The sequence below is a fragment of the Labrus mixtus genome, chromosome 19, assembly GCF_963584025.1.
Source record: "Labrus mixtus chromosome 19, fLabMix1.1, whole genome shotgun sequence".
Lineage (NCBI taxonomy): Eukaryota > Metazoa > Chordata > Actinopteri > Labriformes > Labridae > Labrus > Labrus mixtus.
In genome coordinates, this window is record NC_083630.1 from 22,711,384 (window position 1) to 22,727,199 (window position 15,816).

At 40.5% G+C, this 15,816-nt stretch overlaps 1 protein-coding gene across 1 annotated transcript; it reads left to right on the forward strand.

Annotated features, from left to right (window-relative positions):
• Positions 1-10,353: 10,353 nt before the first annotated feature.
• Positions 10,354-13,879, forward strand: mc4r (melanocortin 4 receptor). The gene has a single exon (XM_061064799.1). The coding sequence runs from the start codon at positions 10,781-10,783 to the stop codon at positions 11,771-11,773; it is 993 nt and encodes a 330-aa protein (XP_060920782.1). The 5' UTR covers positions 10,354-10,780; the 3' UTR covers positions 11,774-13,879.
• Positions 13,880-15,816: the final 1,937 nt, after the last annotated feature.

A 15,816-nucleotide genomic window follows, 5' to 3' on the forward strand; every position in this document is an offset into this window, starting at 1 on the left:
AAGGGTTTTTATTCAAATATGCAGAGTTATACGACCTGGCTTCCTTCAGCTTTCATAATTGCACCTTTTGTCTGGTTTTACCTTTCTCAAGGAAAAAATTGACCAAAGCAGAATTTCAATTTCATCTTGGGAACATGGTGTGATACTGGGCCCTAGGAAATAGATTGAAATATGTTGTAGTAGTATAGGGTACATGATGAATCACACCAAAAGTAAAAAATATTGCACCGTCTATTTCAAAAGGAAGAATTTCTAATTACAATTCAAACGTCCAGCCTATCTGTGTCTGAATTTATGGACACAACATGTTGAAAAGGATCCATCAAACTGGGGAGCTTCATTTTGTTGGAAGATTAAAACCATTTGAATACATAATTGAAATAAACTCTGCAGCAAATGCTGGTCCAGATAAAATCCCAAAAGCTTAATTATTCCTGTGAATTTTTTGCTGACATATCCACTGAAATGGCAGCTTCTCATCTGCAGTCAATGGTGCAAAATGAGATAACTGGCTGAGTAATTCTACAGCAGAGCCAGACAGAGTCATTCAGCCATTTGTTCACAGTAATGGGTCCCCCCCGCTCTAAATGAAGTAGCACTGTCTGCAAGCCGGAATTAAGCTGATAATGTGTCTAAATTAATTACCTTCATATCAAATTACGGGTGCTTTGCAGTCATATATCCCATTGAGCAATAAGAGGCTTGACGGGCTGTCAAATTAATCTGACTTCATCCATCATTAATGTATTAACATAATATTTTGTCGAGCTGTCCTTAGTGTTTGTGATGATTTCTGATAAGAGGAATCCAAAGATACATCTCCAAGGTCAAAGTGACCCAAAGGACTCCCACAAACCTCAAAATACATATACAAGGAGTGTGCATATGTGCTTGAAAGGTTGAGCTAATTTTATTTTCCAGAGCGCATTCCTGTCTGTGCCCCAAAAGGTCGAGTCGACCACTTCCTACTCAGTATGTATGCTGATGTCCGACTGGTTTGGTGTTTGTCGACGTGGCTACCATTAGCAAAGCCTGATTTCCTGCTGATGAGTCAGGAACATTTGGCCGAAAACAACAAAGAAAAAAGAAAACTGGATTGATTCGCTCAAGCAGCAGCATGTCGAGAGGACATTTGAGAGCTGGCATATACTCACAGTAATAAGCGTCCCATTGATAACTTAAGAGCATCAATGTGACAGACTTTATCTGCACGCTGTTTTCATTGTTGGTGTTGGAACAAAATAAACAGAAAAGCAGTGAGCTCAACATGTTGTCTGAAAAAGTTTAAACAGTAATGAAATGGCCCATTAACTGAATTGAGGGTTGGCAAACTGCATGTGGCTTTTTTTTCGGCTCTCCAGTGGCTCCCTGTGGCATTGACAGAAATTATTTTCTTTTAATTTTTGTTTAAAGTATTTTTGCACTAACTGTAAAATGTGCAGCCTTCCATTAAATCATTCCAATTACTTTTGTCGACCTAAATGTGTAACACATCACGATCTTTCATGTCTCACCGGTTGGCAAAATCTATTTTGAGAAATTAGCAAACAACCAAAAAAGTTATGTTGACGGACATTTCCAAGCACGCTGATTTTTTTGTGAAATTGATCTCCCGGGAGAAGAGAGAGAGAGAGAGAGATTTCCAAGTTCTGCTGCAGTAAAGCAGAGCAGAGCAAAGGTCTTAAGAAATGGGTTAATTCTCCATTAAACTCCACGACTCCTGCAAGTTTTGTGGCAGCTCAGGAAATCAATCGTTCACAGACCTGAAGTAACAACTCAAAAACAAAACTTAGATCCTGGGCTGACTCAATACAACGGCAATATAGGCGGTCGCCTATGGACTGTAAATAATACGGGACACCCATATGGAGGGTGCAGCCTTAAACCATGACTGTTTTGAATGCAGCTTTATATAAGCATATCGTCAGATTGTCGACATCCTTGGGCTATTCCGCTCCCATTCACAGCTCCTCTTTCAGTCGTTCAACACTTTCTTACGATGCTCTCCTGACCCTAAGAACTGAAGACTCAGGTACAGAAGGAACTCTAACTATTGATTAAAGGGAACGTACAAATCATCATCTTTACTGCTTTTCCCATCACCAGTCACCGATTAACCTAACGAGCCTGTCTTTGGACTGTGGGTGGGCACCATAGCACCCGGAGAAAACCTACACATGCACGGGGAGAACATGCAAACTCCACACAGAGAGAGACCCAGTCCAACAGGGATTTGAACCAGGAAAGCCTCCTCTTTTTGAACCCCCCCCTCCTTATTTTAATACCAAATCATTTCATTTCAGAATGTCCATTATGTCTTGTAGGTAGCTGATAAAGTGTCACCGGTTTATATCATATTGTGCATGTATGCTTCAAAATGATGCATGCAAATGTAAAGTAAAACCTCGTAAAACAATGAACAAGTCATACTTTAATAGCACTTGTTAATGTTTTGATGGGACACCGATCATGAAACAGTATTAGACGTAATTACACTTGTGAGAAAGCGAGGTATTTATCCACGTCCTTTTTGACAGATGACTCCAGTGTATGACTGAGACTGGCACGCACCCAGAAGTACACCGCCTCCTTCTCCTCTCTGTGAAGTGCCTTCCACAGCTGTTAGGGAGACTTCATACCAAATAACAGCCAAATAGCCGGTCATCTTGGCAGCTAAGAGCCCAGCTAGACGATGACTGGCCAGTGAGCAAATTATATCAAACCTGAAAGAAAAAGAATCCAGCTCTGGAAAAGAGTCTGATCTTGCAAAGCCCTTTCTTTTTAGAGGGCTCTGATGTTTACGTACATTTAGGATATAGGTTTACTTTAGAGGATACAGTTTCATATAAAGGATGAAATATGTATTTATATTTTTTGCTGCAACAATATTATCATCTTCAATTCAAGGCTATGGAGAAAGCCCTGTCCCCCCCAGGACCGAAGGTTGGTCCTGCAGGGGGGGGGGGGGGGGTGGAGGGCTTTGTAGGTGAGGATGAGGAGTTTGAAGTGGATACGCTGGGGGATGGGGAGCCAGTGGAGGTCATGAAGAACGGGGGGCGATGTGATCTCGGGTGCGGGAGCGTGTGAGGAGTCGAGCAGCGGAGTTCTGAATGTATTGAAGTTTCTTGAGTGTTTTGGATGGTGAACCGTAGAGGAGACTGTTGCAGTAGTCTAGTCTGGAGGTGATGAATGCGTGGGTGAGGGTCTCAGCAGCTGAGAATGAGAGTGATGGGCGGAGGCGGGCGATGTTTCTGAGGTGGAAGAAGGCTGTTTTGGTGATTTGTTTAATGTGTTTGTTGAGAGAAAGTTTGCCTCACCTGTGGAGATATCACCATGTTTCCATAAAGATAAAAGTAAAATCTATGGTGTAGATGAGAAATAGTTGATGCTGTAAGAATTTTGTTTCATTTTGTGACTCTGATTGAATAATAAACCAAGAAGGGATAACAGGAGCCGGTCCAGCTCTGGCAGAGAGAACATTGCTGTTTCAGTGTTTCAGCAATTTGCACAATACAAACAGTCCAAACTCCAGTTCTTTGGAGTTTAGACTACAAAGCTATGCATGCCAGGTAAAGACTCAAGTTCTCATTCCAAACTAAGCATTGACAGCAAGGGGAAGACCTTCAGATGTGTTCTATTGTGTGTCTCTTTTGTCCTTTAATCACTTTCCTGTGCCTCACTAATGAATCTCTGCTCCCGATGCTTGAGTGTGTCCCTGAAATGAATCTAAAAGACGAGATGCTTCATTCTTTTCATCATGTGTGGAGTTTCAAAGGAGGTGTTCGCACATCCAACTATCTCATGAAGTAGGTGCATAGGACATAAAAACACAAAAGGATCACTGATTTATTAGAATAAAAATCACAACGTTTCAGTCTCTCTGAAATATCAAAATAATGTTAAGATACTCTAAAAGAGATCGCTCAATTTAGAAGAAGGCTAAAACATCAGGTCAAAAATGATTTTTGAATCCCTGTTGGCTGACCAAATTAAAAGGGCTTTACAGACAAAGTAAGGAACAGATTGAAATATGATGCAGCCATGCAAGCTCCAGGTAGTGACAACACTGATACTACCTACAACATGACCCATCAACCCAACCATGTTGACCGAAGGGCAGCAAGAGCTGACATTTGCAATAGTAATGTAATTTGGAGCCATAGTTGAACAGTAGAGACCCTTCCATCACACCCCTTACCCTAACCTAAAATACACATAACTACCCAATAACATGAAAAAATAAACTTAAGGTTGGTACAATCCACAGCAGAGGAGAATCTTGTGTTGGATCAAAGCAGACACTCAGGGTTATGGAAAGTTCAAGGACTCTGGTGGTAGTGTTCATTATGTTTCCCTTTCAGTGTCTGCTATGCTTATCCGAAACACACAGTGCTGTAGCAGTCAGAAATTATCAATGGAGCTGTCAATCATGGCAATTTATAATTTTTTATAGCTTCCAATAATAAATTAAAAAGGAAACTTAGAAAATGTTTCACTTAAAACAAAACAGCGTGATGATAACAAACCAGCGCGGAGAAACTAGATATTACAAATACATTTATTTTATGTGTACTTTGATTTTATAGTTTGAATCGTATCCCATCTGTTAACATGGTGAAGTGAGCATTATGACCTATACTGCAGCCAGTCAGTAGGGGGAGCTCCACATCATTTGGCTTCACTGTCAAAGGGTGGTTCTGTCTTCCATTTTATTCTACAGCACGTGGTACAAACTAAGAAAAAACAAGAAAAGTAGGTTGTCTCTGTTTTTCTCTGCAGTCTGTTACTGTGTCTCTGTCCGTGGTGCTGAAATGGTAAAGCACCAGCATGCCTTCCTTGTTAAGCTTGGCTCTACCTTGTTGTTTTAAAAACAACTTTTCAAAACACGACTGGCACACATAAAAAAAACAACAACAACAGCTTCGTTATATCAAACCAGTACTCATTTTTTACTACTACATCTGTCATCACAAAACACAGAACAACCTGCACAAAAGGATGCACGGAGGGAATAAAAAAAAAAACCTCCTAGCATGCAATGATTAAATGTCCTTCAGGACAGCAGGCCTCAGCTGGACATGAGTAATAAGTCCTTGTCCCTTCTGACTGAATTTAACATGAATAATAAATCCCATTAAACTCAAAAAATCTGTATGCACAAGCAAGATGACCCCTTTGTTAATGCTTTATGAATACAAGCCAGGAGTTTCTCTTCATTGTCATGCAGATGATCAGATATTCTGGACTAAAACTGTACCCTTAAGGACTCCATTGTTTTACCTTTCTTTGAAGTCATGCACTCAACTTGTCGTTCCTCAAACTGCAGGTGAGTGGAGAGAAAGTTTTCATTGATTTTCTGTTTGACCTTTATGGAGCAGGAAAATGAAGTAGTGCAGTCGGACTTTCTTTTATAGAAAATCAGTGTTTTGGTCAATTCTTTTTCTACTCCCATTGATGTCGGATTTCTACAGAAAAATGATTTTTCTGCATCAGACAGGAATTACTTTTTTATGTCTCTAACTTGTTCTGAATATGTTGTAGTTATATATATATATATATATATATATATATCACCTCATCTAGGCCCCTGAGATCGTCAGCTATGGGCCTGCTGGCTGTCCCACGCTCATGACTCAAGCTAAAATGGAGAGTGTGCTTTTCCAGTTAAAGCCCCAAAACTATGGAACAGCCTCCCTCTTCCCATCAGGTCTGCATCCTCTACTGACTCTTTTAAGTCCCTTCTAAAGACTTATTTTTTATATTTTAGCATTTTTTATCATTTAATTGATTTATTGAATTAGGACAGTGAAGATTAATCAACATATCAGCAAATAGCATCTTTGAAAATATGCTGGAAGTCACAAAAAAGCTAAATATCATCCGTAGTCTTAAGGCAGGTACTGATGAAAATCAAATTTACAATCAAAGGACAGTCTACCGATCATACAAAATAACTCACAAACAGCTTTACAAACAAACTGGACACAATGGCCACATAAGAAGAAAAAGACACATATACGATTAGCGAATTAAAACTGCAGTATGAGCCGGAAGCCCCCGGAAAAGGAGGACAGATGATTCATAGGTGAAACTTAATTTCCCCTTTCAAAACATTAATACAATTCATTTTAATCTGCTGCATACGAAAGGCGATACACGGAAGAAAGATTTGGAGACGTTTTCTTCTTTGTTAGTTCAACCTGTGGCTCCACACCTTTACCATGGTAACGGCTTTATGAGATATTTCATCATCAGGAGAACAGCCTTGACTTGACTCAGGGAGCGAGAGAGAGAGAGAGAGAGAGAGAGAGAGAGAAAGAGAGAGAGAAAGACAATGAGAGAGAGAGAGAAAGACAATGAGAGAGAGAGCCGCAAACATCTTCTGCTTGTTTTCATGATGTGTTTTAAGCAGCTCCGTCTCACAAGGCTACAGATACAACAGTCTTGTCAATCGACTATCAGAGAGTGTGCTGCGGAGAGAAGACGAAGTGCCTGAAACAGCAAACAGTAAAAATGAGATATTACTAGAGTGATTAAAAATTTGATTTTGTTTATCATCTGGATGGAAGGCAGTGCAAGTGGTAAGAATAGGCAACCAGGTTACAGATTTCTAAGTTGTAATGGAAGTTGATCCAGATCCCAAAAAATAAGAAAACCACAGAATTAATTCAAGTCATTAATGAAATGTCCTCTGCTGCCAAAATAGAATGAATTAACCGCCAAGAAATACTGGTTCTCCTTAAAGCCTCCTCCTAACAATGAATCAAACACCAACAAGTCTGCTTATCTCACACACCTGTTTTTTTCCCTGTTTCCTGTTTTCTTGGGCCAGTTAGAGAGGAGCTCTGTAATCAGTGCCACCTTGATTTAGGCCTGCTCCCAATGTAGGATTTTTATTTTTTTTTATCTGAGGTTTTCCTTCTCCGTTTGGAAAAATAATCCCATCCACATACGCTAAATTCTAAAAAAAACATCTGTGTCCACATGAAAACACAAAAAACACACTGTTGCATGCCGTCAAGAGCATGCCAAGTCAACAGGCCGCGATATAACGCTAAAGTCATGAAGGCCATTTAGGAGCAAAAACAAAACATAACCGGTTCCAGTAGACTAAAAAGTAAATAACCAGTTAGTTGATATTCAACAACATCACAACCTTAGGTAATATTTTTCCGCCTTTCGTACTCATGCAAGCTGCATTTAAGGCCATTCCACTGTATTTGCAGGTGTAAGAATTTAAAAAGTCCAGTTAGCATTATTAAAGATACAATATGTAGATTCTGCCACCAGGGGGCTCTCAATCAATACTACAATAACTAAAGATTTGAAGTGTCTAAAAATGTAAATTCTGGTTGGCGTTTTTTGTTTTGGATTTTGAAAATTAAAAAAAAAATCAGAGAATCGAAAAAGACCAAGTACTTTGAGTTTTCTGTTGTCTCTTTCATCACAAGAAGTACACTGATTTACACAAGTTTGTGTAGGTGTAAGAATTTAAAAAGTCCTGTTAGCATTATTAAAGATACAATATGTAGATTCTGACACCAGGGGACTCTCCAAAGATTGCTCTATATTTATTTCAGGATTGCCAAAGTTTATCTAAGTGTCCCCAGAGTTGAAGTCAGAGAGATATATACTCTAGGATGACTTTCAAGTTTTGAAACTAGTGGTGCTTGGAATGGGATGATGACCTTTGATTATATCCATCAGCTGTGTTTTGAATTGGCTACGCTCTGAGTGGTATAAGTAGGGAAGGCATTAAAAGAAAATTGAAATCGTCTACAGTATTCTCAGAGGCAAACATAATTTAGTCTGAGCTAGACAGCTACAGAAAAGTCTTGGGCCCGTAGTCCACAAACATTCTGAGATATATTCTCAGAAAGTTTGTGACTACAGGCCCCGTGTTTCATGTAAAGTGTCATGAGATTACTTTTTTGTTTTGATTTGGCACTGTATACACTTTACCATGTTTCTTTAACTCTAATATGTCCCTAGTCTGTCTACAAACCCCCACATTATCAAAAAAAATCCATTCTCTCCATCTTCTGCCTACTCCACTTTTCAGAAAATGTGTGCTCGAACAGGCCGTTTGGAGATGTTCCCTTCATGACATCACAAAGGGCAGTAGCCCCTCCCCCAGGTGGGTGACACTCCCACAGCTAGGTGTTTGTTCTGCCCTCTGAGTCTGCCTTCTCACCGTAAACAATAGGACATGGAGCGAGAAAGCCCGAGACACCCAAGCCCTTTCAGAGAGGGGGCGTGGTCAGAAACAGCTCATTTACATATTTAAAGGTACAGACACAGAAACAGCCTGTTCTGAGGACTGAATTAGAGGGGTTTATAGGCATGATCAACAAGAAACTTCACACACATGTTTTGGGGAGCTCTGAGACTCTTTCAATCTAGTTGAAAAGGAGGAGAATATGTGACCTTTAAAGTCCAAATCACCATCCAACAAGTCCTGCATTCTAATGTTGAATTCCTAAAGGTTGTTTTAGAGCAGCAACTGGTTCCATTTCTCTGTTCCAACAATTGTATTTATTTATTGATGATTAAACGAGGGGTGTAGAGCATGGTGTATGTAATCATCCCATCGTTTATACATGTAAATGATGATTAGAAAACTGCAACATTGTTAACATAAATTCCTGGAAGGAAACTTGTCAGAAAATAATAACAACATCATTCCTAATGGATTTGTTTGACTTATTACACAATAATTCCTACCAATACAAAGTGCAAAGTAATAACTTTTGTGCATTTATGTTTTATTTTGTGGCTCTGACTACAGACAATCATCTTTTCATCAATCATTACAGCGTAATTAACAAAAATACAGTCATAGTAGTAATTACCACAGGGTGATTTTAATTGTTCCCCTGCGTAGGCCTGCACTAGTGTCTGGTCCCATTGGAGTGATTGTCCTTTAACTGAATGTTATCCATCTGATTAACACTGACGTCCTCAATAGTTCTCTAGAGGCAGCTGGTCGTGTTGTGGCATGTTGATAAGGGCTTGATATTGATTTGATATTAGACACTGATGTCGCTGATTGTTGATCCAAGTTTGTGACCCCGGTGATATGGATCAACGAAACAGGGGAAACTTTGTAAGCATATTAAACAAGTCGCTGATATAAGAATCACATAAACATAAAAAAACAGATCGATGTGACATGTACAGATTCTACGGACAAGGTCAAATATGGACGATTTGTGAAATAGTTAAATATTCAGATTTGTCGACAAGGACACAAATTTCCTTTCCCTGAAAATGTTAAGGTGGAGTAGGTAGCTTTTTCCTAAAAAATAAAATATTGGCCTTTACAAAAGTGATTCCGCTCAATCATCACTTACAGTAAGGGCCGCTATACATTTCTCTAAGAATGTATGGCGGCCTAGCAGTGGGGCGCAAATGGCCTAGCGGTTACATTGTGACCCATATACAGAGACTACCGCCATCCAAGCAGGCGGCCCAGGTTCAAAATCAACCTGCGGCTCCTTTCCAGCATGTCATTGCCGGCTCCCTCTCCTGATGTTTCCCACTCAAATCCACTGTTTTACTCGCATGTATCAATTAATATATGTGAAGTCGATTAATCAAAGGCTGTCTCGGTATCGAAAAATGTTTCAGAGAAAAATCGCAATCCAGTTCTTTAAAGTTTAGAATAACTCAAACTAAAAGAAGGAAAACTTCTGATACAAACATGCCGAGCCAAAATGATGCGGTTGAGAAAGTTAGAATGGCGTGAGCCTCTGTTGGAATAAATATAAGGGAGGCTGAGAAGCTGATGTCATGCTTCTGAATGTTTTATTTATTATCCATTTTACTGTTCTCGGCTCTGTAACTTTTACAGATCAACTTGTTTTATCAATTGTATGATTGGAACCATGTGCACTTCATACACCTCCAAACTTTTACCCATATACCGTACATTTGCACTTTGTATGTTTTATGTATTGTCTGTGTTTTATTAAGTGTAATGTGACTCTCCCTGCAACCAAATTGACCAAAGGGTACAAAAAAAGTAACCTTAACCTGAAGGGATACATGAATGTTCTGACAAACCTAAAAGATTTTAACAAATATCTAATCATACTTCATGTATCTTTTTTTTTTTAACATTGCTTAATTCTGTAATTTGTTGCTCCAATAATAAAAAAAAAAACGTTTTATTTTGCTCATTTAGGCATCAGGCGAATCTGTGCTCCTCCTCCTGTTATCAGCGAGTGGATAGGACAGAAGCTACCAGGAGGGTTCAGGGATGTGTGTGTGTGTGTGTGTGTGTGTGCATGCTCGGTATAATAGCAGAGCGAGGGAAAGCGAGGAAGACCACAGTCGCTCACCATGTGATTATCTGCCTGCACTGGCTCAGCACGCTCTACTCTCTCTCTGCCTCATCCGTCCCTGTTTATTGAGCCACCATCCTCACACATGCTCCTATACCTGCTGCTACCACTTTATCTTTCCCCCCGGGGGCTTTTCTAGGGAGCATTATTTATTTGAACTTTTTACTTCCTGCCTCCTACTTTTCTTCAGATTGGAAAAAAACGACAGAAATGAAGTGGGATTGTTTTTTTTTTTTTTACCTTAGAGTAACAGCAGCAGCAGCAGCAGCACATATTTGAAGCTTTTCTTGGACAGCCTAAAGGATTGAAAAGGGAAAGAAGGAACGCCCAACAAGGACTTTTTTTTTTCCTTCCCTCCTCAAGGGTTTTTTTTGAGGTTTTTTTTCCAGATAAATGATGATAAATGAGAAGCTCGAGCGTTGAGAATCAAACAAATGCAAATCATGAACACCTCTGACTTTCATGGATTGATCCAAGGCTACCTGAACCGGAGCCTCACCTCTGGGACTCTAACGCTCAACAAAGACTCGCCACCGGAGGATAAAGACTCGTCTGCTGGATGTTACGAACAGCTGCTGATTTCCACCGAGGTTTTCCTCACTCTGGGAATCATCAGCCTGCTGGAGAACATCATGGTCGTCGCTGCCATAGTCAAAAACAAGAACCTGCACTCACCTATGTACTTCTTTATCTGCAGCCTCGCCGTTGCTGACATGCTTGTGAGTGCGTCCAACGCCTCGGAGACGATCGTGATCGCGCTCATAAACGGCGGCAACCTGACGATCCCCGTGACGCTGATCAAAAGCATGGACAACGTGTTTGACTCCATGATCTGCAGCTCTCTGTTAGCATCGATTTGCAGCCTGCTAGCCATTGCCATAGATCGTTACATCACTATTTTCTACGCACTCCGGTATCACAACATTGTCACGCTGCGGCGAGCGACCCTGGTCATCAGCAGCATTTGGACGTGCTGCATCGTCTCCGGCATCCTCTTCATCATCTACTCGGAGAGCACCACCGTGCTCATCTGCCTCATCACCATGTTTTTCACCATGCTGGTGCTCATGGCGTCGCTCTACGTCCACATGTTCCTGCTGGCGCGTCTCCACATGAAGCGCATCGCGGCGCTCCCGGGGAACGCGCCGATCCACCAGCGGGCCAACATGAAGGGCGCCATCACCCTCACCATCCTCCTCGGGGTGTTCGTGGTGTGCTGGGCGCCCTTTTTCCTCCACCTCATCCTCATGATCTCCTGCCCGAAGAACCCCTACTGCACCTGCTTCATGTCCCACTTCAACATGTACCTCATCCTCATCATGTGCAACTCGGTCATCGACCCCATCATCTACGCCTTTCGCAGCCAGGAGATGAGGAAGACCTTCAAGGAGATTTTCTGCTGCTCGCACGCGCTCCTGTGTGTGTGAGCTGCATCTCGAGTGTCTTGAAACGCCACTCAGAAAATGCTACTTGGCAGGAAGAGAACTTTGAGGTTTTTGAACTGTAATCACTGTAGAACGATGTGGCTCTGTTTCACCCTCAGAGCGAGCAGTTTAAGAGACGTGCTGTGATTTCATGAGTCAGGTTACTGAAGAGGTAGGTTTACACCCCCCCCCCCCCCTTGTAAGATAGAGTACTGCTTTGCAGAAAAATGCTATTTTGTTTGGTAGTCCAAAACCAGTCTACAGTGCAATTTCTTGTCGGTGTAACCAGCATGAATTTTAATGGATACTCGCGCACAGACATTTATGTTTCTCAAACTGAAATCACATCAATCTGACTACAACATGTTATGTTGTTCACTGTGAAAAAACAACATGTAAATATGCTAATCTTCACGTCTCATCTTGGATCATGCCACGTGAATGTCAACAGCAGCTGCAATCCTAGAACTGAAATGCCACAGTGCATAAAGTCCCTGAATGACACACTGGATATATGAAAAAGGGGTTAATATCGATTATGGAGGACTACCTGCATGTTTGAGTGAAAAATCCAACTCATAACATGCTGGGTGTTTTTGCACACTGGCAGCTGAATTGTTTTGCAATTCAAGGAATGTAATCAAATGTAAAAAAGAAACTGTGTACTTATATTTGGATAAGAAATGATCACTGAGTGCTCTTACATATCTAATGTGCTTATTGAATTGAAAGGTAAAAAACAGTATTTGGAAATCTCCAACTAAAATGTGATATTTGCTTTTTTTTTTTCCTAAGGTGGCAATCGTCTACTGTAAGTAATGGTAAAATAAAGGAAGTGGAAAGAGCTTTTCAAATGGACTGCAGAAAATAGGTGTTGCAATGTGATGTTTGAGCTGCATTAAAGGGATACGAGCACTGTGATCAAGATAGATTCTTCAAGAAATTAAATGATAAGAGCACAAAGAAAAAATGTACCACAATTTTTTTGAGTCGTTTTTTGGATTTGCTGATGCATCGTATTTCATGCTGGGATCTAAATTGATGGGTGACGCAGTTGTTATTCCGAGGCTGTTTTTAAACAAGGTAATAAAGCTACACGTTTACAGTAATGAAGAGGACATAGTAAATCCTCTCGCTACACAGTGACAGCATTAAAATGGGAACATGAAGGAAGAATATGTCAGAATATGTCCAAGGCAACAAAAGATGGCACTTTAACAACCTTTCTTGGTTAGATTTGATTTATTTGCAGCAAGTTACAAATGGCAAACAATGCTTCTCATGGTGTCTACTCCCACATTCCTGCTCCACTTTATCAATCCTCCATCCTGCCCTGCATGACGGATGCAGTGTTTATACACCCTCCCCTCTGACTTTCCTTTTAAAGCAGGGATGCAGAAGCAGAAAATACATTTATACCCCGGAGAAAAACTCAAAAATCACTTTTATTTTTCTAAAAACAGCCCTGATGACATCACCATCAATTCACACTGCCTCATTAAATCTGTTTACTTCTTCTCATAGCTCCTGTGAAGTCGTGTTCTGTGTAGATATTTGTGTGAATTTGCACATGTTGGTCGTTCTCACTCTCAGCATGAACATGTGAAACTAAAGAGATCTATTTTTCATCTTGATTACGTAACACAGATTTTACTGAATGTATTTTTATGTACGCGTTGTGTAACTTGTTGCTTTGAATCCTGGCCTTAAATATGTTGCACTGTGATGTAAAGAGCGACCACACCCTCTGTGACAGTATTTCACAAAGTCTTTTTATGTGGGTAAAATGCTATTTTCAATATTGCCTTATTTAATTTTTGCCTTTTTAAAACTTGAAATGCATTTGTACGCACATACCTAACACCCGCACAAGAGAACTGTTTCTAAACGGGTTTCTGATTTTTTCCATTGAAAGCTTTGCCTTGAATTCGATTCATGTCCGCTGATGCGAAGGTGTTTGCTTGATCACTGCATCCTCTGTGAATCACTGCTGCAAAGTACCATTAATAAATCAAACTGCCACCGTAGCAACAGCTCTGTTTGTCACATTTCTTCTGGAGTGCTAGACTTCATTCACAACACATGATATGTTGACTTTTCATTCAAACGAGGAAACGGATGTACAATGAAATGAAAACTACCTTAAAACCAGGCGGATGGATTTTTAAAATACTGTAGGTAAAGATACAAATCCATTTATTCCAATGTTGCAAACAGATTGTATTGTTTGAAGAATAACTGCAACAGTGGTTTTCTAAGAAATGTGACCAACATAAAGGAGTGAAAAGGTAGCACATGCAGTTTCTACTTCGATTATAGTAATTGGGTAAAAGTGAAGTAAACAAAACATTCATCACTCTGAAAAATACAGTCATTGGCATTCAGTATTGGATGGCCTGCATCAGTAGTACAGATGGATGCTAATTAAGTCCAAATTTGTTTCTCAATAGATTTTTTAGGTTGTTGGATGTAATTCTGGATCTCAGAAAACAACATATCAGGGATGTAGACGTTGTAGCAAAACTGAAAGTCTGCAATTATTCAGTTAAATAGTTAAACACAATCAGGCGACAGACGGACAGATAAGTTTGTCATTCTAGAAGTAATACAAATGAGGCCTTGATTAAATACAAAGCCATGCTACAGAAGGAAATGAAAGCAACATTCATTTATCTTTTCCCATTGTCAACATAACTACAGGACAAAAGAAACACATTTCACAGAAAACAAAGTGATGCTCGTTCAACAAAAATCCATTTTCATTAAATCATGCCTGACACATCATGTCAGACGAAGTCCATTTTAAGTTCAAGTGTCCAATAACTTCAAGTCCCTCAATCGTTAAACCAGTCCAACCTCCTAATGCATGAATACAAAAGAATATAAGAAAATAAATTGTGAATGGAAAATTAAACGCGTGTGTGTGTGTGTCTTTGAATAACTTACAGTTGAGGAGAGGATATATCAGATGGGAGTCTGGGGGTTCCCTTAATTGCATCCAAGTGTCCTCCACTTGCCTCCTCCACTTGCATCTTAGTCCCTCCCACCAGAGATGCATGGAGAGATGCAAGGAAACGAAGCAGAGGAGAGAGGAAATGAGGAGATATGTTTTAAGAGACATGAGCCGTCCTTTCCTCTGGAAAAAGACTTCCGCAAAGTCAGCTCTCGTGTATCCTCGGTCTTCGCTCCTCGATCCTCTCTCCTCGTTCAGTTACAAGAGCTTTGGGACGTTCCTTAACATGGCGGGTCTAAAACTACTTCCGGTTCGGCCGAGGAGCGAGGAGCGAGGACGACAGCATTTAAGAGAACTGAGATGCAGGGTAGGAGTTAGGCTGGAGTCTTGAGGTGAGGTGAAGGGGGGCGGGGTTATATCACCTGTCCAGGTTCTTTTGGTGGCAGAGCGGTGTTGAAGGGCAGTCTTCAACACCACAATCATAAAATGTTACAAACACTGAAGATCCCACAACTCCTCGATTATCCAGCTAGTAAACAGTTTTTTAAAAAAATCCCAAAAGAACAACCCGCCCACTCTTAATGTCTAAGAGCACTTTTTCATTTAATCCTGGGAAGCACAGAGACTCTTAAGGTCGTTGCAAACTGAGTCTGTGTGCAGTTGCATGTTTTTTGGTCCTGGTTCCTATTTTAAAAAACATGACCCACAGAAACCTTGGACTCAGCGCACGAGGTCATCTTCACTGCGGATTGAAAAAAAATGTGCAATGACTTTGTGGTTCTTTAACTCCTTGAAATAAGCAAAAGGAAACGAGCAAGGAGAGTTTTCATCTCCTGATTTAAGGAGCTGCGGAATTATCCGGATCGCTTCCAGGTGTATTTCAGGATGTCACTTGTCCAGCTGGAACCACACATTCAAAAGACCACCCATTTCTGCTAAGCAATTGATCCTGAACATAACATTGGATGGCAGTATGTATGAGGTATGGACACAGATGGAAGCAAAAAATACCAAGCGGCAATCCCTCGGTGTTGAGAAATTAATCCAATGTGGAAGTGAAAAATCCTGCAGTTCATCGAGTGTCCACTAGAGG